Raw genomic sequence first — 23,989 nt, forward strand, 5'->3', positions numbered from 1 at the left:
CCCCGATCCCAACATAATAGACATAGTGTATCTTTATTCTCGATAAAATAATTAACTCGCTAAAATAATATTTTTTTTAATCTCGCCCCTCTCAGTTTAAAGATGTTTAACTTTGGTAAATATAAATATTAAGAACCTTGCAAAATCAACGCCTGTGGAAGGTGGAGTTACCGGAGATCTCTCTAAGTTTATTTTTTGATTTAAGTAAATAGATTCCGGTTGTCATTTCTTTATAAATATTATTATGGATTTGGTGTATTATTACGAATCCCACCATACCATATGTAATGAGAACAAATTTGCATCCATTGCGGGCCCCAAACTTTGCTCATTAAAAAAGATAAAAAATGAATTATTTATATAGAAAAAATAGAAAGTAATTCTAAAAAAAATCTATATTTGTTTGCGATTATATTATATTTTGAATTTGTTTTTATAAAAATACGATTTACGATCGAAATCAACCACATACAACTTCTTTTTGCATATTTTGAAAGATAACTGAAATTTTTTTTTGCATTTGAAATTGTATCGGACTGCATCCGATTGTAAAATCGTATTTTTGCAAAAAAATTATAAAATCAAATTTTTGTAGATAAAAACTTTAAAAAGGTTATATTTTTACAAAAAAAGGTATTATTAAAAAAATCTCAAATATCAATGTCAATATTTATGATGACTTGTAAAACCTAGTTGTCAAATTATTTACAAAAAATATTTTATTCTTCAAAAACAAATCTTTAATAATTTTCCAGCATAAAATTCAATTTTTTTTAAAGCATAATACCTCTGTTATAGAAATCGGTCGATTTTTCAAAAATCGCCGATAAATCGCTGAAAAATCGGTCAAAAATATTTGTTCTATTTGACTGATTTCCGACAAATCGCCGATAAATCGTCTAATTTTTTAAAAATCGTCCGATAAATCGTAAATCAGTACCTTAACCGAATAATTCCGATTTCGAAATACGTAAAACTGCATAATACAAACAATGCCTATTTGGGCTCCATCCATAATAAAGGACCAAATTTTCACATTGGACTCAGTCCAAAATGAATAATAGAAATTCTATTTTCTTTCTAAAAATAGGCATTATTATTAGGTAGTGCGTCCAAACGAACTTCCATTTTTAGCCACACATCGAATTAGTAGTTTGGGACACTCAATACAACCGGCTCCACACACATGTACGGGATCATTGAACCCACAACTCGGAAACTAATTTTGTAGGTAGCCCTGTATCCTCCTACATAATTCACCATAGCCACCATCGACTATTCCATGAATCGTTGCCTCCGTAAATGAATTTCGATAAACGAATAATTTTATTGAATAAATATTTTTTGAAGTTTTTTTAAAAATATATAATCTAAACAGTGTTACAGATTTCGGAAATCGGAACTATTCGGTTGAGGTACCGATTTATAATTTATCGGACGATTTTTAAACAATCGGATGATTAATCGGCGATTTATCGGAAATCGGTCAAATCAGACAAATATTTTGACTGATTTTTGAGCGATTTATCGGCGATTTTTAAAAAATCGGCCGATTTCTATAACAGAGAATCTAAAATGTAATTCGATACAATCTCAATTGTAATAAATAAATAAAAATACATTTTCAGTATAATTACATATTTGGTTATTTTTTTGTTACAAATCGTATTTTTACAATGTTTTTAAAAATATCATAAAATTACAAAAAAAACTTAGAAAAAGTAATATATTGATAATTTTTCATACTTTTTTGGATCTTAATGACCATAATAATATTTTTTGTTAGAGATAAATAAATAATTTAACGATATAGACTAAAATTCTAATTTATAATATTCATTTATCGAAATGTAACTATGGACCTATTTGGCGACCCCGATTTAACTGACTTATTAACTTATAAACCCGTAAATACTTATCGGCGAATGTTTATCGACCCCACTTATAAGTCGAATTTATAACCTGATAAGTTGAATATTAGTAATGACATATTTTTTCTTAACTTATTTTGTTTTTTAGTTTTTTTATTAACTTTAGTTTTAAAGTATATGTTTGTGGTTAAATTTAAAATTCACAAATTAAGATGATTGTATTAAAAAAATAATTTCTTCTAATTCATTTAAGTAAAAAAAATTTAACTTATAGGTAAAATTATCCAAATATTTATATAATTTATAAATGTTCATATACTTATCATTTATAAGTTAATTATATATTTTAAATAATAAATTATATTTTAAAATTTCCTAAAGGGTGTATAATGTAACTGTCACCTTTATCTATATCTAAGACAACTTTGACCCATTTTTAATGCCCAGCGAAGATGGCGCAAATTGCAAACAATACAGAGAATTAATACTCGAATTATAAAATCATTTTTGGAAAATGCTAGAAACCCCAAATTTTTATCTCAAAAATTCTCCAAATCTGATGTGTCACATGAATGGCCGGTAACTTTCCTAATAATAAAATGGTACCCGCGTGCACTAATATGCACCCACGAATTAAAATAAGCCATGTGTCACTCACATCATTTGATAAAAAATTTGGATAAGATATTTGGGGAACCTTGCACTGCTCATCATTTTTCCCCACAAATTAATAACATGATTGATCGAAAGTAGATTAGAGAAACGTCAAATCTCAAATTCGTTCCCCAAACTGTTTTGAAATTATGATAAAAAGAAAATCATGATATATTTTCAAATAATTGTTGATCATTCCTTTTATAAATAGATTAAATTATGTTTTTCGACAGAAAAAATACGCTATTTTCATATATATATGAACACTTCCCGATTAAAATTTTCCACGTGTAATTAATAATTTTAAAATATATTTTAGTACTTATAACATTGTTGATCAGTGGAATTCTCTAGAATAGTGGAATTTTAGAAGAATGTAATTTTTATTTTTGGAATAAATTAGAAGAATATGTTGATGAGTGTAATGCTCTAGATCGAAGCTGGTCAAATTCTAGTCTAACATTATTTAAAATACAAACAAAAGTAAGGAAAAAAGGTCTTCAAGGTCAACGGTCAACTGTGCTGTTTCACAAGACTAGGAGACACCACACAATCCATAATACAAGTTGTGAATTACAATTTACAAAAAGAAACCAATTCTTAGATTCGACCCTCGCTCTTATTTATTAGAACATATACTCATTTGTAGGATATGAATTATACTGTAATTATTAAAATTTAAAATAAAAATTTAATCGCAAATAACGTAATATTGATAATTTGACAATTTGGCATCCAATATTATAAATTGATTTATAGTTAATCATGACAAAATACGGTGACATTTGAAATTAATTTTGAATAACAATTGATTACCCGTATCAATATTCTTTATTTAAAAGAGTAAAAAGTATTTTAGTCATTGATATTAATTATTGAATTTCTAATTTAATATTTGTTACATTTTTCATATACTTATATCAATTATGAAAAAGAATGTTGTTAATTAATTATGAAAGGGGTACGAGAGCTAAGGTGCTCGACTAATACACTAGCTCTTTATTGGCGTCAATTATGAAAACTAATAATACTAAAAGGAAGATATCAAAATTTCTTTTACAATTTTTTTTGACAAACAAAAAATAAATTTTATTAATTTAAACGTAATACAGCTGGGACAAATTCCAAATTTAATAAACATAATAAAAAATTAAGAAATTTAAGTTCTTTGTTCTCTTTCAAAAGATACTTTATTGTGCAACCCAGCTTAAGGAATCAGGTGATGACCTCGCAAGTGAGGTAAGCATGATGCCAGTTCCTTTCACTCTGTAATCTGTATTGCATTATATTATTATTAAATAAAATAATTGTAGTTTTTGTTGCTATCATGTTAGCATTTGTTGTAGCAAATAATGCTTGTTAAAATCCTTGTAGTGAAACTTAATTTTTTTCAAACTTACTTCAAGAACAGCATACAATGTACTAAAACAACCAGGGAACGTTCTAGAAAAGCTTATAAATGATTATTTTAACTGAATAAAAGTTGCAACCACAATTAAAAAAATAAACAGTTTTTCTGCAGTATGCCAAAATGCACCAAAATTATAAATTTTAATGGTTAATAGGTGCTCACGCCCACACAGCCAAAAACCCTAAAATAAAACCAAATACTCTCTCAGTCCCTTCCAATTGTTTACTGGGAAAGTATCTGACACGCATTTTAAGGTGCATAAAAAGTATAGTTATATAACTTATTTTTATAATTTTCTTTTTCTGAATAAAAGTTGAATGTTTTACTTTTTATTCAAAAAACAAAATTGTAAATTTTTTTAACAAATTATACTTTATATGTACCTTCAGACACTTTTTAAAAAATGTAAATAATTAAAAGGGATGAAGCGAGTATTGATATTGTTTGTGTTTGACCAATCTAGTAGTAAGATTGTAGAAATGAACAAATACTTAACACGTGAGTATCACATTAACAATCTTAATTCTTTTTGGCTTCAATTACAAAAGTTAATGCACTAAAATGTACTTGAAAGCCATCACCTTGACCAGAGCCAGATACATTCACTGACTCACATTTTGGTCATCATACAATTCACAGTTGCCAACCTAATAAGGTTCTCTACCACGTGTGCACAAACTACATCCAGATACTTGTCCACGTCAATTTGTAGGGCCCACTTTTCAAACTAAATTTTACCAGAATAATTTAGTTGCTTTCATGTTTCATGCACTTTTTGCAACTATATATAGTGACTATTACTTCCTTCCAACTTCAACAACTTGAGCATGCTTCTCTTGAACAAACAATGAACCAGAATAATGATCCTAGTAACAAGACTGAGCTCCGGTATCGAGGCGTCCGGAGGCGGCCGTGGGGGAAGTATGCTGCTGAAATACGAGATTCAGCTAGGCAGGGTGCTAGGGTTTGGCTAGGGACTTTTAACACTGCAGAGGATGCAGCTAGAGCTTATGACCGTGCTGCATATTCTATGAGGGGTCACATGGCAGTGCTGAATTTTCCGGAGGAGTATGGTTTGCAGAGCGGTAGCCTTTCGGATCATTTTTCATCGTGTTCATCCTCTGCTTCTGGTTCCAGTTCTTCTTCTGCAATGCAAGGAAGTACTGAAGAAGGAAAAGATGTAATTGAGTTCGAGTATTTGGATGATCAGGTTCTCGAAGATCTTCTCGATTTTGACCAGACCAAAAACAACAATACTAACAGAAGGAAGAGCAAGTAAACTTGATTGTCAACATACTTTTCCTCTCATTTCTTCAATATCAATCAGTCCAAGTCATGATTGCATGATGAAATAAACTTAAACATTTTTTCTTAAGTTCTGTTATCTCTCTTCTTCTATCATTCTATTCTTTTAATATATAGTACCTCTGTCCTACGGGTTCTCAGTGTTTACTATTTGCACCTATTTCGAGCTTTTTATAAAATATAGTTTTATAATATTTTTTTTAATTTTTTTTTGACTACAAGTTTAAACATAAAACTTTTATTCAGAAAAAAATTTAAAATATATTATTGAGTTATGTTTTAAAGAATCATTGAAAAGGTGCCGAAAAGTAATGTATAGAATTCAATGTGACAGAGAGAGTAATTAAATAAATAAATTTATTCGTATTTCAGTGACCTCATATATCGCGATTGTTGAATATCATAAGATATTGTCGGGATTTCATGCGATAACTTAAGATCTTAGAGAGACTGATTACTAAATATCGACAGTAATTGAAAATTTGAATATAATCTATACATTTCATATACACGCCCTATTAAGATTTTAGAGTCACTCATTACTTAACATCGACAATTATTGAAATTTTGAACGCAATCCATACATTCCATATACGTATCGGATGCCTGTGGATTGAACTTGTACGATGCAAAACCACATACTCCCAATACGAGACTACAGTAGTGTGTCTGTTGTTAGTTTAAGTTACTGTTTGAGTATATGCATGCATATCAGTTTATGTCCAGAACAAGTTGCAGCTACAAGTATGTCATGATCAATAAGGGCTCTGGTTAGTTTAAGTCACTGTGTGACTAAGAAGCAAGTATACGGGTGCGTAGTGCGGGGATACATGTATTCGGTAAATAAAATAATATGAGGATTCGGGTGCGGGGGATACGGCACATATATTTATTATAAATATATATTTGATGTTATAAATGATGAAATTTATTAACAAAACTAATAGTTTTATGCAAATTGTATTAAATAACTCCTGCAGAAACCTATGGCGCCCCTGATTTGCAAAAAAAGGTTTTTTTTCATAAATATCCAAATTTTATAATATTTTTGTAAAAATATTATAATTTTTAAAAATATTTGTAAAAATAAGTTTTATAATTTTAAAATTATTTTGCAAACACGTTTGCAACTTGATTTTTAAAAATATTTGCAAAATACATTCTGCAAATTTGCAAACTAATATACAACATAGATTACAACTTGAATACCTGAAACAGTTGCACAATTGAAACTAAATGCAACCTATTTATATAATATCATATTTTTGTAAATATTTTGAGAATAAGATGGTATTTTTACAAAAAAAAATCAGAATTTTATAAATCGCAAATAATTTTATAAAAAAATGTATTATTGATAAATTCCCAAAAATATAATAATAAAATAGTAATAATAATGCACGACCGACACTAGAATGATGAGATGACAAAACAAATCAAGTCCTTATCACTGATGTTTTGGTTCTACGTACACCACGACATTAGAGGATCCGGACTAAAGAAGAGCCACATTATTCATTATTCACTGCTCTCTATGTTTGTTCTTTGTTCTTTGTTCTTTGCATTGGGTGTTGCGAGATGGGATTTGGCACGTATTTTTAGACTCTTTTTAATTATAATTTGTAATATATTTTTGTTATGCCACAAAATGTGGTTTATCCTAATTATTTCCAAATTTTTAATATTATTAATTATTAATTCCGATTAATAATTATTATTTAATTCTCAAAATTTATCCTCTCCCTGAAACGAGGAAATAATCAATCACAGTCAATTAATTACGGAAAATATCTCGAAACGATATCTTTCAAATCAAGAAAGATATCACAACGCCAAGATTAAATCAAATAAAATTGGTAATCAAGCACATTAATCCCTAAAGTCTCTTAGGGATAAGCCCAATTTCATAGAACTGTGTAGGCTTGATTCAATATAAGTTGGTACGCAGATATTTTGGCAAAGGGATCCGATACAACGAGATAAATCAAGACACCTCCCAAGTCCAGCCACCCTATTTTTTATAAACCCTGACTCCTAAAATCAGCCACATTCATACGAATTATGCTCTACTATTTCGGCAACCTCCGATTTCGTGTGTTACGAAATTCCTCCAACAACAATTTTAATTATTTTTTCTTCGAAATAAAAATGTGATGTTTAAATTTTTATTCAAAAAAAATCTCAAAAATAATTATGTAGCTATATTTTATAATAGTCTTAAAAAGTGTGACAAATATAAAAAAAAAATGATAAAGAAATGAGTGAGACGGAGGAGTATTAGTTTTCGTGGTGTGATTTTAAGTGACCAACTAATTCATTCGGGCGAGACATCTTTATGTATAGTGTGGGAAGAATGCAGAATCAATTTAAGTAAATTTATTTATAGGTGTTTAAGTAAATACATAACTGATGTAACTTGTGTACCTTAAAATTTTGATTTTGACTAAGGTCCCGTAAATTTTAGATCGCCCGTGAACGGATACACAAGAAGGGACTAACTAGTTAACATTGATGAGGCAAATTCGTCTCGGATTTGCATTAAAACGTGATGTCTCGATGACTACGAGGTAGGGGTGTATGCGGTTCGTATCAGATTGTTTTTGGGGTAAAAGTTGAATCAAATCACGAAGAGCGATTTTAGAAAATTGTCATCCGCAAACGTATTTGCGGTTGCGGTTAACCGCGTCAATTGCGGTTGCGAATTTGCGGTTATTGCGGATCGATTTGCGGTTCAACCACTTATTTTAAAATAATTAATAATTTACAAAAAATAAATTCAAAATATTAATAAATTCAAGTTTAAGTTACGTGATAAATTTACATTTAAAAATAAAATACAAACTAATGCTCCGTGTGAAGTAAAGATATTAAAAACATACAAAAAACATGGAAGCGAGAGAAAAGAAAAAATAAAATGATAAAAAAAATTACATGTTGATTACATTTTCCATTTGTTTGGTTATATATCTTATAATGATTGTGAATCTTATGAACGAAATTTTAAAATTAACCTAAGATTATATAATAAATGCGTATCCTTATTAATTTATATGATATGAACTACATTTTTTGAAATATATTTTATCATAAATATATGTTGCGAGTTGCGGTTGCGATTTTCAAAAATTTAAAAAATCCAAACCGCGAATGAACGGTTTTTAAAATTTAAATCCATAGCATTTCGTGATTATCCACAATATATAGTTCAATTGCGAGCGGTTGAACGATTCGTTTGTACACCCTACTCTACAAGGCCACAAAAGTTGCTTAACAGGAATGACCCCACTCATATTAAGGCAAGGGTTTCCACAATAGGAGGGCAGATCAGCTATGGTTGCTCGCATTGTTTATGTTGGACAGGTATATTCATTATTCAGTTTGGATCAGTTTGGATGTGTATTAGTGAGGACCATTAACATGATCAGAACGGGGCACCGGGGACACGTCGCCCCAATAAAATCAAATTTTATGTTTTTTATTATTAATATTTTTGAAAATATATGAAAGTGTCCCTCAAAATTTAAAAATATAAATGTATTTCCTTAAAATTTATCCAGTATTAATTTCACCCGAAACCAATAATGAGTTCAAGTTTTATAAATGCGATTCGATTTTTAATGATGCGGTTTCGATTACAAGGAAAGAGAAGAACGGAAGATAATTTTTAGGCCACAAGTCCTCGTTTGACATTATCTTTCCGACAATTTACTTAAAGTGCCCCAGCAATACTTCTTTTGTACACTCCGTATAAAGGTTTGTTGCGAGATCTTAAACCAGTCTCCGAATTACCGAAAATCGGACGGGACCTTGGACGACATAAAATAATCTAGTAAAAATAAAAGTATGATAAGTCATGATTACGATTTTTGCAAAAAAAATATGTAATTGAAAATTTTGGTCATGCCAATTGTGGTATTAAAGAGGGTTTTTGAAAAGATTTTATTTATGTTACGGAAGTTCAATTTATTATTCGATAATTTATTCCGGCCGATAAAAACTACCTAAAATTATTTACTACATATTTCATGTCTCGTAATTTTCGTCAATTCAATATCTTCTTCCGTTTACTAATTTTCTTTTATAAAAATAACGTAATTCCCATGATTCTCGTCAATTCAGTATCTTCTTCCGTTTACTATTTTCCTTCTATAAAAACAGCTTAATTCCTTTTTCTCTTGTACTTAACTTTTACCTCTCTAAGCAACAGATTTGATAGATCCTAGAATTCATTAAAAATATTTCATGGGATATGCTTCCAGCAATAAGATGTCAATTTTACATTAACCTTCCAAAAAAAATTGTATTCTTGTTGCATTGAAACTTCATGGACAATTAATCTCTCTGATTCTTGTTAAACACACAATTAGGCCCTGGATTAATTTTGATCCAGCAAACCTCAAACATTCAAGTTTTAGTACAGTTTTTCATAATGGAGAACTGGACACTGCTAACTAAGTACTGCAAGAAACCACTCTGGTTTGTTTTGCTTACTCTTTGTGTTCTTGCATTTTTCAGTCATCATTCGTATTTCTCATACGATACTAAACCGTTGTATTCTAGAGTGTCGAAAGAAGTAGACACTAGAATATCAAAAGGAGTATACAGGGAAGAGGGTTCTAGGCATGAATTTGACGCGTGCATTGGTCGATACATTTATGTTCATGATCTTCCAAGTAAATTCAATGTTGATATTTTAAAGAATTGTACGTCGAGTGTTAAGTGGTATAATAACATCTGTGAATACATGTCGAATTTTGGTCTAGGCCCTGAACTGAAAGGTTCTGGTAAAGTTCTCCAGAAGAAAAGCTGGTATGCGACGAATCAATTTATGTTAGAAGTCATTTTTCATAACAGGATGAAAAAGTACAAGTGCTTGACAAATGACTCAACATTGGCATCAGCAATTTTTGTACCGTTTTATCCTGGCCTAGACGTGGGACGATACTTATGGGATGATGCAGGTTTTGACAGAGATGCTAATTCTATTGAACTGATGAAATGGCTAACGGAGAAATCAGAATGGAAAAAGTTGCAGGGTCAGGATCATTTCTTCGTTGCTGGGAGAATTACATGGGATTTTCGGAGACTTACTGACATTCAAACAGACTGGGGAAATAAACTGATGGTATTGCCTGAGGCCAAGAACATGACAATTCTTGGGATTGAGTCAAGTCCATGGACCAGTAATGAGTTTGCGATACCATACCCTACTTATTTCCATCCTACGCGTGATTCAGAGGTATCCCGATGGCAAAGCAAGATTAAGAAAACCAAAAGGCCATACCTGTATTCTTTTGTGGGTGCTCCACGGCCTAAATCTGAAGATTCTATTCGGAGCATAATTATCAAGCAATGTGTAGCTTCCAGGAGAAAATGCAAATTCCTGGATTGTAATGTGAAAAGTTGCCAGAATCCTGGTAATGTCATGAGTACACTTCAAAAGTCCAACTTCTGTTTGCAGCCTTCTGGAGATTCATATACGCGTAGATCAACATTTGACTCGATCCTAGCAGGGTGCATTCCTGTTTTCTTCCATCCAGGGTCAGCTTACATTCAGTACATATGGTATTTTCCAAAGAACTATACAAAATATTCAGTGTTTATACCAGAGAAGACATTAAGAGATGGGACAAAAAGTATTGAGACTATTCTGAGAGCCATACCAAACAGCCAAGTGAGAAGCATGAGGGAAGAGGTCATTGGTTTGATACCACGCGTTACTTATGCAGATCCTCGGTCTAGTTTAGAGACACTCGAAGATGCATTTGATACAGCATTGAGAGGAGTTATTAAGAGAGTAGAGATAATCAAAAAGGTAACAGAAGATGGGAGGAATGCTAGTGTTGTTGAGTTTCTGGAAGAAGAGCACATGATTGAAAAACAATTGGATAGCCTCTTTAGGCAATGAGCACAGATAAACTTTTCTATTCATTGAGTAGCAAAACAAGAACATTCTTTCCATACTCCAACTTTGCATCTCCTTCTATGCATTCTGAGCACGAAAGGCTCGAAACATTCAAAAAAGGTTAGCACAATGGTTTCAGAATTGTTCATCATCTGTAGCATCAGATTTTTCATCTGTCATTTTTGTAGTTGATCTAGAACTCTAGCTTATCAAGATTGTTGAGTTCACTGAAAAAACTTAATTCAATAATTATTGAGATCTTACCAAGATTGTTGAGTTTTCTCAAAAAATTTATTTGATAGTTATAAAGACTTGTAAAATACTGAATTTCTTACCCTTGAATAGTGTCTTTAGTTCAAGATCCGACAGCCTAGCTACAAGCGAGCAAAACTTGAGTCCAGGCTCCCGAAAAATTTCACTCTCTTGATATAAATCATGTAAATTGAAATTGACTGGGCAAATTATTTCGAACAATTCAAAAATCTCTGGATATCGGTGGAGAGAAGTTTTTATTTAGACAAATATGACTTATAACCTTACAAATGAGTATCGGTTCTTAGGAAATTTTTCGGGGCGGACGATAGATGATAAACTATTGACCACTTGAGCTATCCAACCATGCCCGAATAGCATGTTGTTTAACGGTTTTCGCACGTCAATGTTTACTCTTTGCAAAATCGTATACTTCTTTCTATTTGAGTTGTTACAAGATAACTTATGTTGTTCTAGACACCAACCACATAGATTCTAGTTCTAATACTCCTTAAAATTTCCAATGAATACTACAAATGATTGATTAACTTGTAAAAATCTAGAGTAAATCACAAGATATTTAAAAATACTTGGATTTTGCAATCTAAAATCTTAAAAAGTAATTGAATACGCACAAATATTAAATGCTGTTGGTATCAGATTTTGATGGCTAATCTTGTTTGGCATTTCCGTTAAGTAACTTAGAAGTTGAAAATCGCAAACATTTTTCAACTAGAAGCTCTTATATTTACCAGCAAATACGAGAGAGAGAGAGAGAGGGAGAGAGGGAGAGAGGGAGGGAGAGAGAGGGGGGAGAGAGAGAGAGAGAGAGAGAGAGATCTAATGGAGAATGGTACAATTCTAACAAAATACTGCAATAGACCACTCTGGTTTGTGTTGCTTAGCCTTTGTGTTCTTGCATTTTTCAGTCATCGCTCATCATTTTTATCTTATACTAAACCTTTCGATACGAAAATGGTGAAAGAAACAGACCCTGAACGAAGTGCTAGACGTAGTTTTGATTCGTGCCATGGTCGATACATTTATGTTCATGATCTACCTAGTAAATTCAATGTTGATATTATAAAGAATTGTTCGGCTCTTTTAAGATGGTCCAAGAACTGCGATTTCTTATCAAATTCGGGTTTAGGCTTGGAAATTGAAGATTCTGGTGAAACTCTCCAGAAAAGAAGCTGGTATGCGACATATCAATTCATGTTAGAAGTCATTTTTCATAACAGGATGAAAAGGTACAAGTGCTTGACAAATGACTCGACACTGGCATCCGCGATTTTTGTACCATTTTACCCTGGTCTAGACGTGCAACGATACCTAAAGGATGATCCAGCTTTAAGAAGAGATTCCAATTCTATTGAAGTGATGAAATGGCTAACCGCGAAAGGAGAATGGAAAAAGCTGCAGGGTCGAGATCATTTCTTTGTTGCAGGGAGAACAACGTGGGATTTTCGGAGAAGTGGTGACAGTCAATCAGGCTGGGGAAGTATTTTGTATGAACTTTCTGAAACTAAGAACCAGACGATTCTTGGAATCGAGTCAAATCGATGGAGCAAAAATGAATTTGCAATACCATATCCTACTTACTTCCATCCTAGGCATGATTCTGAAATATTCCAATGGCAAAGCAAGATCAAGAAGATAAAAAGGCCATACTTGTACTCTTTTGTAGGTGGTCTACGCCCTGATTCTGAGAATTCTCTTCGGAGTATGATCATAAACCAGTGTCTGATTTCCGGGAGAAGTTGCAAATTTTTCGATTGCCAGATTAGTAACTGCAAAAAGCCTGTTAATGTCATGAACATGCTTCAAAGGTCCAACTTCTGTCTGCAGCCTTCTGGAGATACGTCTACTAGGAGATCAACATTTGACTCCATGCTAGCAGGCTGCATACCAGTTTTCTTTGATCCGAAGACCGCTTACATACAGTACAAATGGCATTTACCAAAGAATTATTCAAGATATTCAGTGTATATACCTGAGAAGAAATTAAGAGAAGGGACAGTAAGAATTGAGATGGTTCTGAAGAACATATCAAATGACCAGGTGAGCAGCATGAGGGAAGAGGTCATAGGGCTGATTCCGCGCATAATTTACGCAGATCCTGGGTCTAGTTTAGACACACTTGAAGATGCATTTGATGTAGCAGTGAGGGGAGTCATTCAGAGAGTAGACAGAATAAAAAAGAAAGAAGAACATGGGAGGAAACCATCACAAATGTAGTTTGTCACAATAGTCTAATGGGATCAGGTCTAGAGCATACAGGTTACGTATGGTAGTATGATATGTTACAGATATCGTTTGTCCTGCACCGTATGCCTTTTCTAATGTCAGTTTTTTAGCTCAACTTCCTGTAATCTTGTTGGTCACTTGTCTTATATCTCCTTCTGAATTGTTACAATAATTTGCATAATTTCGAGTTTTCTTTGTCAAAAACTCGAAATTAACAAGCTCTTTGTTATGAAAAGAACATAACAAAAATTTTACAATAGTAACCAATTTACTTCAGTGGTGCAAAAAAAGTTCAGTTGAAAGATGAGCATTTCATTTAAAATATGAATGCAACAAAAGTCTAGCAAAAGTAGTACAGTAAGTTGGAAGATGCAAATTTGTTGGTTTGCATAATTTCGTTAGTTATTTTTAATATTTCAATATCCTTTTTCAAAATGTTCACGTCCTCGCATCAAGAAACAACCTCCAACAATTAGTTTCCGATAATTCAACATCAAATTGTATTTCTTAGTTAACAATTGTGAACACATCTTATGATTGATGGCTTCTTTTAAAAAAAAGATAGCTAAACTATTGAACTCCATACAGAAAACTGCAGAACTTCACAAAGAAGAGAATCTCTAAAATTTAAATTATAATTGTTCAATCTCTCTAGGAAAATATTTGAACCTGAACTAAAAATACAAAGGAGAGAAGGCGTGTATTTGGGAATCAAATTAGAATACAATTGCGAAAGAGAAAGCCTCGGCCTAATGTATGGGTACAAAAATAAGTCCTGAGAATTCAGGAACATGAAAGTTGCAACCTCCATCCTCAGCATCTTATGCCATTAATTTCTTTAGTTAGTCTTGCTTTTGGCAGCCACCTTTTTCTTGAGTGTCCTTCTCGGCAATGAATTCTTCATTCCGATGAAGAAGAAAAGTGCCCCGAGAAGAGCTAAATTCTGCAAAAGAGCAACAATTTGCGTTGAGTATTTAGAGATTCAGGCTTATGGTGAATGCAATTCAAGTTGAATGTCAACAAGCTATAGTTACTAACCTGTGTGAACTTAACAAAAAGTTGAGCAAATTCTGCCTTGTCAACATCGTAGTTATAGAAGTCGTACAAGATCGGTGTCAAAATTGCCTGTTGCGTAAGCTAAAACAAAACAAACAAAAAAAAAACACAAGCAAATTGGTAAGGTGGTTCCGTCAATTAGTAACTCAGCTATGAGGCAGAATACAAGCACAGAAAAAGCTTACCAAAAGAATCGCCCCAATAGTGCTTCCAAAGATAAATAGGAGCCCTCCAACACCCTTAAAGGCAATCGCTGCGGCAACAGCTAATTTGATCTGTAAACCCAATATATAAGGAATATCTTTCCAATTATTTGTTTGCGACAACAATCAACAAGATACACAACTCAGGCCAACAGGATTACTAGGATAATATGAGGAACAAAATCTTACTTCGAAATCTGGCACTTTCAGCCCTGTTTGGGTAGTAAAATGCTTTGAGACAGTACGGAATTTTGGGGAGAGGGACTTTGCTGCTGCTCCTCCATCTACACCAAAATCTTGATACCTACAAACAGGAAACACAAGAACTCAGACTAATATGCATAGTCAACGGAAATGAAGTATTTACTAGCAAGAACCAGTAAAACACCTCCTGTGTTTCGAAATATTAGGCTTTTCAAGAAAAATTAGGGGTCTATGATCATTAAGCTTTGTTCAAACAAACAGCATCAAATGATATTCATTCTAGGAAGAGCATCAAGGCTTTCATTAGTGATGAAACTAATGTACTGATCCATTGTAAATCCAGTTTCATCGTATATGCAGAAATACCGCATATTTTGCTACGATAACATAATTCAACAGGCTTCTCATATATCAAAATTTAGTTGCAACACAGACTCATATATCATCATATGAATGATAACTAACACTTGTTTATCTTCTTGATATCATAATTTAGTTGTGACACAGACTCTAAGTAGAATGAGGCTTCCAACAATGTAATAAATAACAGGTAATAAGAGACAACAAAGTAAAAGATGTAAAAGGTAATTATGTCAACCTTGCAAGAAATATACTTTTCAATAGGTGCAACACAATTTTAGTTAATACTTGTGTAAGTTCCTGAATCCTGATTCAACGATCAGATATCCACACTATCCACAATTCCCAACCTAAAAATTTTTTTTCAGAGCAATTTACTAATGCATCCCCTATGCCTAAATACAATAGACAGCAAAATACCAAATGGTCTAATAAAAAAGCATTCATATGTACAAATAAATGATCCTTCTAAAGCACATGCACACCTAAGAATGGCTAAACAACCTTCATTCTTAAAAACTGTACATATTCATTGAAAGAGAGGGGCCGGCATTACTAATGTCCCCAGACGGCAGAAAAAATAGTTTTACCAATGACAACACACAACATGGCCAATAAGAAACCCAACTAAATAACAATTTAGTTAAATTAATTTATAAGAAGCAGCTTCCTACACAATATAAAAATGACTCGAAAACATAAACAAAGATCGCTGCTTTAAAATAACAGATAGCGTCTAACTTTCTTTCAAATCTTGCTTCCAAATTATCAAATTCTTGTCAATACTAAATCTCCCTTCTTAGCAACCATACTTTCACTAAAACACGACTATAACTACCATCCTCCGAAAAGCACTAATCATCCATTTTAACACCCCCTTTAAAGGGTAAACAAACATACCCTCTACATGATCTACAATAAGTCATCATCAAAAACAACCCTTTCAGTCAAACTTCAAGAAAAGACAGTTCAAGAAACAAACCCCACATTCAACAGAAGTTAACAAAACCGACATGAATCTAGTAAAAAGGCACAAACTTTACAGTAAATAATCTAAACTAACTTCAACACTATATTAACTTAAATTCCACTAAACAAGTAATAAATCCATTAAAATCTAAGTAGATCTAATACAAAAAACCCATTAAAGTAGTCAATTTTAAACAAACAAGCATAATTTTCAAGAATTTATAAGTCTAAACAAGTATAAATATATAAATAAGTAGATCTGAGAGAGGGGGGGGAGAGAGAGAGAAGGGGGAGAGAGGGAGGGAGGGAGGAGAGCGAGAGAGAGAGAGAGAGAGGGAGAGCGAGAGAGAGAGAGAGAGAGAGAGAGAGAGAGAGAGAGAGAGAGAGAGAGAGAGAGAGAGAGAGAGAGAGAGAGAGAGAGAGAGAGAGAGAGGAAAAGGGGTTGCTTACTCTTGCCAAGCGGAGAGAATGAAGACAGAAACAAAGAGAACTCTGCCAAGGAAAGACAAAAACGCCATTGATGAAGAAGGGGCTTTCTCTCTCTAGATTCTCTCTCTAAAAGTGTGAGTTTGTGAGAGAAAACAAAGGGGGCGCTGTTTGGAAAACAGGGAGATGGAGAGGGCTTTTATATAGGCCATTTACTTTTAAACTGCTCGAAAGTCGAAATTGTTGATTTCGAGTTGTGTATTTTCTAGCTTTGTCAATTAATTCATCATCATAATTTTAATAATAACTCCTAAAAATAAGTGAATTATAATTTATATCAATTTCAACCGAAGAGTACGTGATAAATACTTATAATTTGTAACTAGTATATAACCCGTGCGATACACGGTTATTTTTATTATTAAATTTTAATTTTAATATATTGTTATAGTATTTGAACCTTATACCTCTTAAAGAATACTTTTTTTTTATAATTTTAATATGTTACTGCCAAGATTCGAACTCTTGAATAATACTAATTTTTAAAAATAAATCTAACGGTTATGACCATCAACCACCCACAACCAAATTTTTAATATTTCATTTTTAATATAATAGTATAGATTTTAAGAATAAATCTAATAGTCAACAACGACCGACAACCAAACTTTAATGTTTCGTCTTTAATATAATAATATAGATTATTTATAAAATTACATATTTAAGAAATTATTTTATCATTTCAGCTTGTGAGTTGGTGATCATGGGTTTGATTGTTGATCCGCACGTGATAAAATATCTCGAGTTTAAATAGCTTATTCTTTTTATCGTTTATAGGCATGAATTCGAGGTTTTCAATTTGATAATTGCTTTACTCCGATATTTGTAGGAACATAAATTTATTTGAGAGATATATAAAATAATTTTTTCAAGAAAAAAGGTATATGAAAATTCTAAATTTCATGGTAAAAGGTTTATTTTTTTACTTTTTGTAAATTTTTAAATTTTATCGTTTGTTTTGATTATTTATGATAATTATTACTCCCTCAGTCTCGGTCAATTGTATCATTTTTGAAACAGTGTTCAGCACGCATTTTAAGATTAATATAAGATATAGTTCTATAATTTTTTTAAAATGAAAAATTTTGAATAAAATTAGAATGTTTAAATTTTTATTCAAATTTTTTAAAAAATATATATATAATTATATTTTTTATTTATTTTGAAATATGTGTTGGACAATTTTTTATAACTAATAATAATAAACGGGAGGGATAGAGCAAGTATTATTTATACAAAAAAGATTATTCTTCAAGTAGACCTCAAATATTATGCTTGTAGCTAGGGGTGTACACTGTTCGGGTTGGGCGGGTTGGGAAAATTTAACAACCCAACCCAATTAATTCGGGTTTTTAAAATTTCAACCCAACCCAAACCGTTTAAATTTGTAACACAAACCAATTTGTATACTTCAGTTTGGTTCGGTTTGGATCGGTTTGATCGGTTTATTAAATATACAAAATTAATATAAAAAATTATTATAAAACATAAGGTTTCAAAATTTAAAACACTTGAAAATAGTTCAAAATAATATTACAATCCTCCATATTGAATAGTCTTAAGCATCTAATTTTCGACATCAAAAGTACTAATTAAATTGCTTACGCTTTAAATATTGAAATGAATCATAAATGCAAAAAATATAACACTAATCAAACATCTATTGTTGTTACGAAATGAACTATGAACACGGATGTTATAAGTTATATTTAGAGTTAGAGATATATGGATTTATGTAAATATCATAAACATAATTTTGGATTAACTTATTAGCATGTACATATATATTTTATTCGGGTTGGGTTGGATTGGTTTAAAATTATCGAAAACCATATCCAACCCAATTAAATCGGGTTGACATTTTTTCAACCCAACTATATATTGGGTTGAAAAAATCGATTTGGTTCGGCCGAAATAGGATCGGTTCGGTTTGAATTGGTCGGGTTGGCCAAACCGTGTACACCCCTACTTGTAGCCGTTGTTGTACCGTTAAAGGACATGCATGTGCAGGCCCATTAACCGAATTTTTTGAAAAAATAAAAGAGTAGACTAAGATATTTGAATAGGGGGCCAATAAAGATCCCCTAAAAATATATTTGATCACAGGGAGAAAACTGAGCTTAGGGGATATTTCATAATCAACCTGCCTCGTTCAATTTTATACGTTTTTTTTTAAACATCTTTCTCAAATTCAAATTCATTATTTTCTGATATTACACTTATTTTATATATTAAATATTAATCAATACCATCATTTTACCACCTTTTCTTAACTTTTCTTATTAAATTACTCCTCTGTCTCTCTCATTTGTTTACACTTTCCATTTTGGGATATCCCTTTCAATTGTTTTCATTTCAAAAATTTTCAAAAATGATAAAAAATTTATAATTTTTAAAATAACTAAATCTACTACTTCTCTTCACTATATCCAATTTATACATATAATATTAATTTGTCTCCCTATTTTACTCACTTTTTTATCATTTTTTTTAAACTCCATATCCAACCAAAATGTAAACATTTGGGAAGAATAGAGGGAGTACTCCTTCTGTTCCAACCATTTTTTACAATTTCCTTTTTGGAATGTCCCATCCGATTCTTTAAATTTCAAAACTTACCAAAAATAATCAATGTGTCCCACCACTTTCCCACTTTTCCTCTCTTTTCATACTACTTTTACTCCACTATCTCCTTTTTATATATTAAAAATCAATGAATCCCACCACTTCACTTACTTTTCTTCTTATTCACTACTTTATACATATTTTTTAACAAACTCTTTCTGCCCAAACCAAATATAAAAAATTGGACGAGACGAAAGAAGTATATTTTTTCTTAACTTCCGTGTCACGGTCGATGTATACAGATGGGCTACTAGAGTGCTAGGCTTGGGTTTGAATTGGGTTGTTCAATTATGGCTGGCTACCAACCTCCAACTCCCCCATTAGCCAGCCAAGCCAGCCATACATATAAATTTAGTAGTATTATATTAAGTCTACTTTACTGTCATAACGTGCTTTTGCTTCCACTCCAGCAGCACCTCTTTATTTACTAACCCAACCACCAAATTCAAAACCATCCCCACGTTTAAAACAAATCGATAAAATTGCGTTCTACTTTTGACAAATCTTAAAATAAGTAATTTATGATTTAAAATTAATAAGTGGTTTAAAAGTGATAAGTAGATGATACTTTTAAGTTAGTTAAGTGTTCGGTTAATTTTATTTATAAGTCAGAATTTTTTTAATTTAAGTGAATTAAAATAAATAATTTTTTTTTTTTTTGCTAAAACTTATAAGTTATAAATTCGACTTATAAATTGGGTCGACAAACACTCATCGATAAATACTTACGGGTTTATAAGTTAATAAATCACTTATTTAGTGGTGGTCAATAATTTTAAATATGATTATCTATATTCATGACTTTTAAATTAACTTAACATTTAAAAACATAAATTTCAAAACTAAAATTAATAAAAAAGTGAAAAATCAAAATAATTGAGAAAAAGTACGTCGTTACTAACATTCAGTTTATCAGCTTATAAGTTATAAATTCGACTTATAAATTGGGTCGACAAACACTCATCGATAAATACTTACGGGTTTATAAGTTAATAAATCACTTATTTAGTGGTGGTCAAACACGCCCATAATCAACTGTAATTTAATCGTTTGATTATTTATATAACGATTAAAGCCAAAATACAAGTTATGTAATTGTCCGTAATGCAAAAACGGTTGTAGGAATGAATTCTGTAATAAACAGTACTTAACCATCTAATTATCCATTTAACGGTCAAAATTAATTAGAAAAAAAATAATTTGGTATAAGTGTTCGCGATGCGGAAACGATTGCCAGAGACCGGGACCCTAAGCAACCTGTGTAGGCGATCACATGCCTTATTAAACCCATGTCCATGCGATGTTTGTTATTTTTTTTATTTTCTTTATCAATAATTTTTTCTCTTCGTCGAGGATATTCTGACCCAGTAATTAGGTTGTGTTTATTTATATAACGAAGTTGTTAGTCTTTAGTTATATATAGGATTTGTTAGCCTTTGCTTTTAAAACCTTTCGTGTATTTTTTTGGTTGGTTTTTCCCGTATAAGAATTTTAATATGTCCGTGATCGTGGAACTGAATTTTTTTGGTTACTAATTCACATATTTTGTTGTTGCTCGTTAAAAATGATATAATAAGTAATGAGTAGTGTTAGGGATCCAAAATTGGTTACAAAAAATAATTTTGAGATGACATGGCATTGGTGATGTGTCATTTTGGACTGCGTGAAGATAAATTCTATTAATTGTATGATTGTACAAAAAGTCGAAGACCAATCATAATACTTCACGTAACATTTTGGAATGATTTTGGGAACCAATTTTTGGTATCTTATTACGAGCAAATGATGCTCACCGATGCAAAATTTACTCAATCATGGTAATATGAATGGTCAAAATTTTGATTTGATATTTATCTTTTTAATGTCCCGTAACAGCAACTCAAACTGTATTCACATGTTAGTTAAAATGTATAGGTGTCACCCTAATATATATATTAGGTAAAAATAATGTCATTTTAACCATATTAGCAATAATTATATATATCATCTATCACATCTTCTATATTTGTTGATCATGTACTCATTAGCTAAAATATTTAGATCATATCAGCGTGAGCTTTCTAGCTTTCTGACATATTTAAACATATAACTATACATACATACATACTTATATTTATATTACATTTAATATATATGGATAAAAAATCTTATTTTATATTTAATATTTTTAGCTTATATAATATTAAGTATAAAAATATTATTTTCTTATTAACTAAATTTATTAATTATTTTGACATACAATTGCATATTTATAAAAATAGTAATAAATCCAATATGATAAAATATAATAAAACTATACATTTTATAATATATAATAGATTTTATTCATTATTATTTTTTCATATTTAAATGTGTTATATATTTTGAGTTTTAATATTTATTAAATTGTAATTATATTCAACATTTTTCATTACATTTATATTTTATTTACACTTTTATTAGATTAAATAGTAAATAAATTTATTTTATCATTTAAAATATGTATTTGAGTATCTGAAAAATAGGTAAAAATAATATTTTTGAATATAGCTAATCATTATAGCTAATACCATTAAAATATATGTGTGCCTGCAGGTTCAACAAAATTATGGATAATGATAATTTGGCTAATCATTTTAGCTAACCGGTGATTGTAGATGCTCTAATTGAAAAAATTGCCTATTGCGAGATTCATTAGATATATATAAGTAGAGTTAATTGTTAAGTCAAGTAGTTTTCGCTTCACTCAATAAATTGTTTAATTTTAATTTTTGAAATCCTTCGTATTGTGTTCATTATAAAAAAAATTATATAATTATACGAGATAAGCGAATAACAAACTATATGGTAATAACTCGTTAAATAACAAATTAAATTTTACGAAAAAACATATTTTATCAAGTCTGTTCAATCTCCTTAAAAATTTAATAGCATGATAAATTAAGAATTCCAATGTGTCAAATATAAATGACTTTAATACGATTGGATTATGCTTGCATGCTTGATCATCCTTAATTTTACATTATTTAGAGCATCTCCAACCATGTAAAACCCTTAGCTAAAAATCATTAATACATATTATAAATAAAAAATATAGAGATTATGTAAAAAATATCCATCCCCAATGATACATTTCCCTTATCTATAAATATAGTCAACCTCTTAATGTTGACTATATTTGTTAAACCCCTACAAACCTGTAAAAAATTTGTAAAAAAAAATCTAATCATTTATTACCATATTGAAGATATATATTATATTTATAATAACATAAAATTTTAATAACATACTATTTTTAAAATATAGTTAACCAATATAGCCAATACCATCGAAATACAATATCTTACGGATTCAACAAATTTTATATATCGTCTTACAGGTCCGGTTTATCCAATCAATTATAACCAACACCGTTGGAGATGCTCTCACGGCAATAATATCCAGTTTGGAGTAATACATTGCATATTTGTCACAGGCTTTTTCATGGAAGTTATGTGGGCCATTTTTATACCTTCTGCACTTGTTGGGCTTATATGTAAATAGATGGCCCATTATAATGGGCTTCACATTTTACTCTTGTTGGGCATATCTCGATATCGAAAACGTCATTTAGAGGGTTTTTCATGACCTGAAGTTGCATTCCGTTTCCGGTTTCCATGCTCCATGATTTTATTTATGTTGGTTTGGTTCAGAAGTCGGTATGAGTTTGAAATCAGGAATCGGGTTATACTGGTATGAGAATGAAGAATGATTCATGTTATTACGTATTTCGTTCAGTGCTGGAATGAATCGGTTTGTTTTAAATATAATCGACATTTTAATTTGAATTCTAATATTATGTGCAAGTGTACATTATACATTGAAACTAAATTTTTACACAATTTACAAATAAAAATTTATTAAAAAAGTATATGATTAGTAAAATATAATTTAACCAATTAAATAATAATTTAATATTTTTTAATAAATTAAATCTTACAAATTGGCATTAGAGAAATATTATTATAATTTTATTTAAAATTAAATAATATATCAAATTTAAATTATGTGTACATAAATTACATTTAATCGTAGAAATAAAGATGAATAATAAAAGTAAATCTAATACCTCATACTCCTTCTCCATACCCACATTTCATACCCGATACCCAAATTATTAAAAGATTCAAAATTTAGATAATTAAAATATTAAAATACCCTCTTACTACGGTCCATAGGCCGATTTGCTGCGCCGGTGCAGAACCTATAGAAAATTGGGAGTTTTGAATAGGAGTGATATATGTGGATGACTAGGTATTATTTTTTTAAATATTGTTTTTAAAATTTGTCTTGATCTATTAATTACTTTGTTATATTATAATTTGAATTACTAAAATTAATTTTGAAATTATTTGATTTCCTACAAAAGTGGTAAGAAATAAATTGAGTATAATTAGAAATTAAGTTGGATAATAATTCACAG

General features: G+C 30.7%; 4 protein-coding genes across 4 annotated transcripts; 3 read left to right on the forward strand and 1 right to left on the reverse strand.

Moving 5' to 3' along the window:
- The first annotated feature begins 4,737 nt into the window (after positions 1–4,737).
- On the forward strand, positions 4,738–5,402 carry LOC141723744 (ethylene-responsive transcription factor ERF098-like). The gene has a single exon (XM_074525635.1). It carries the CDS (start codon positions 4,784–4,786, stop codon positions 5,213–5,215), a length of 432 nt encoding a protein of 143 aa, XP_074381736.1. The 5' UTR covers positions 4,738–4,783; the 3' UTR covers positions 5,216–5,402.
- Positions 5,403–9,670: 4,268 nt separating this feature from the next.
- On the forward strand, positions 9,671–11,324 carry LOC141714768 (xyloglucan galactosyltransferase KATAMARI1 homolog). The gene has a single exon (XM_074518271.1). The coding sequence runs from the start codon at positions 9,671–9,673 to the stop codon at positions 11,147–11,149; it is 1,479 nt and encodes a 492-aa protein (XP_074374372.1). The 3' UTR covers positions 11,150–11,324.
- Positions 11,325–12,190: 866 nt separating this feature from the next.
- Positions 12,191–13,792, forward strand: LOC141723755 (xyloglucan galactosyltransferase KATAMARI1 homolog). The gene has a single exon (XM_074525645.1). It carries the CDS (start codon positions 12,242–12,244, stop codon positions 13,634–13,636), a length of 1,395 nt encoding a protein of 464 aa, XP_074381746.1. The 5' UTR covers positions 12,191–12,241; the 3' UTR covers positions 13,637–13,792.
- Positions 13,793–14,246: 454 nt separating this feature from the next.
- Positions 14,247–17,048, reverse strand: LOC141676038 (uncharacterized). The gene is made up of 5 exons (XM_074482085.1): positions 16,888–17,048; positions 15,094–15,208; positions 14,887–14,976; positions 14,684–14,782; positions 14,247–14,588 (listed from the first exon to the last, which is right to left on the reverse strand). Exons 1-5 carry the CDS (start codon positions 16,953–16,955, stop codon positions 14,484–14,486), a joined length of 477 nt encoding a protein of 158 aa, XP_074338186.1. The 5' UTR covers positions 16,956–17,048; the 3' UTR covers positions 14,247–14,483.
- Between the last annotated feature and the right edge of the window lie 6,941 nt (positions 17,049–23,989).

The sequence above is a fragment of the Apium graveolens genome, chromosome 1, assembly GCF_009905375.1.
Source record: "Apium graveolens cultivar Ventura chromosome 1, ASM990537v1, whole genome shotgun sequence".
Taxonomy (NCBI): Eukaryota; Viridiplantae; Streptophyta; class Magnoliopsida; order Apiales; family Apiaceae; genus Apium; species Apium graveolens.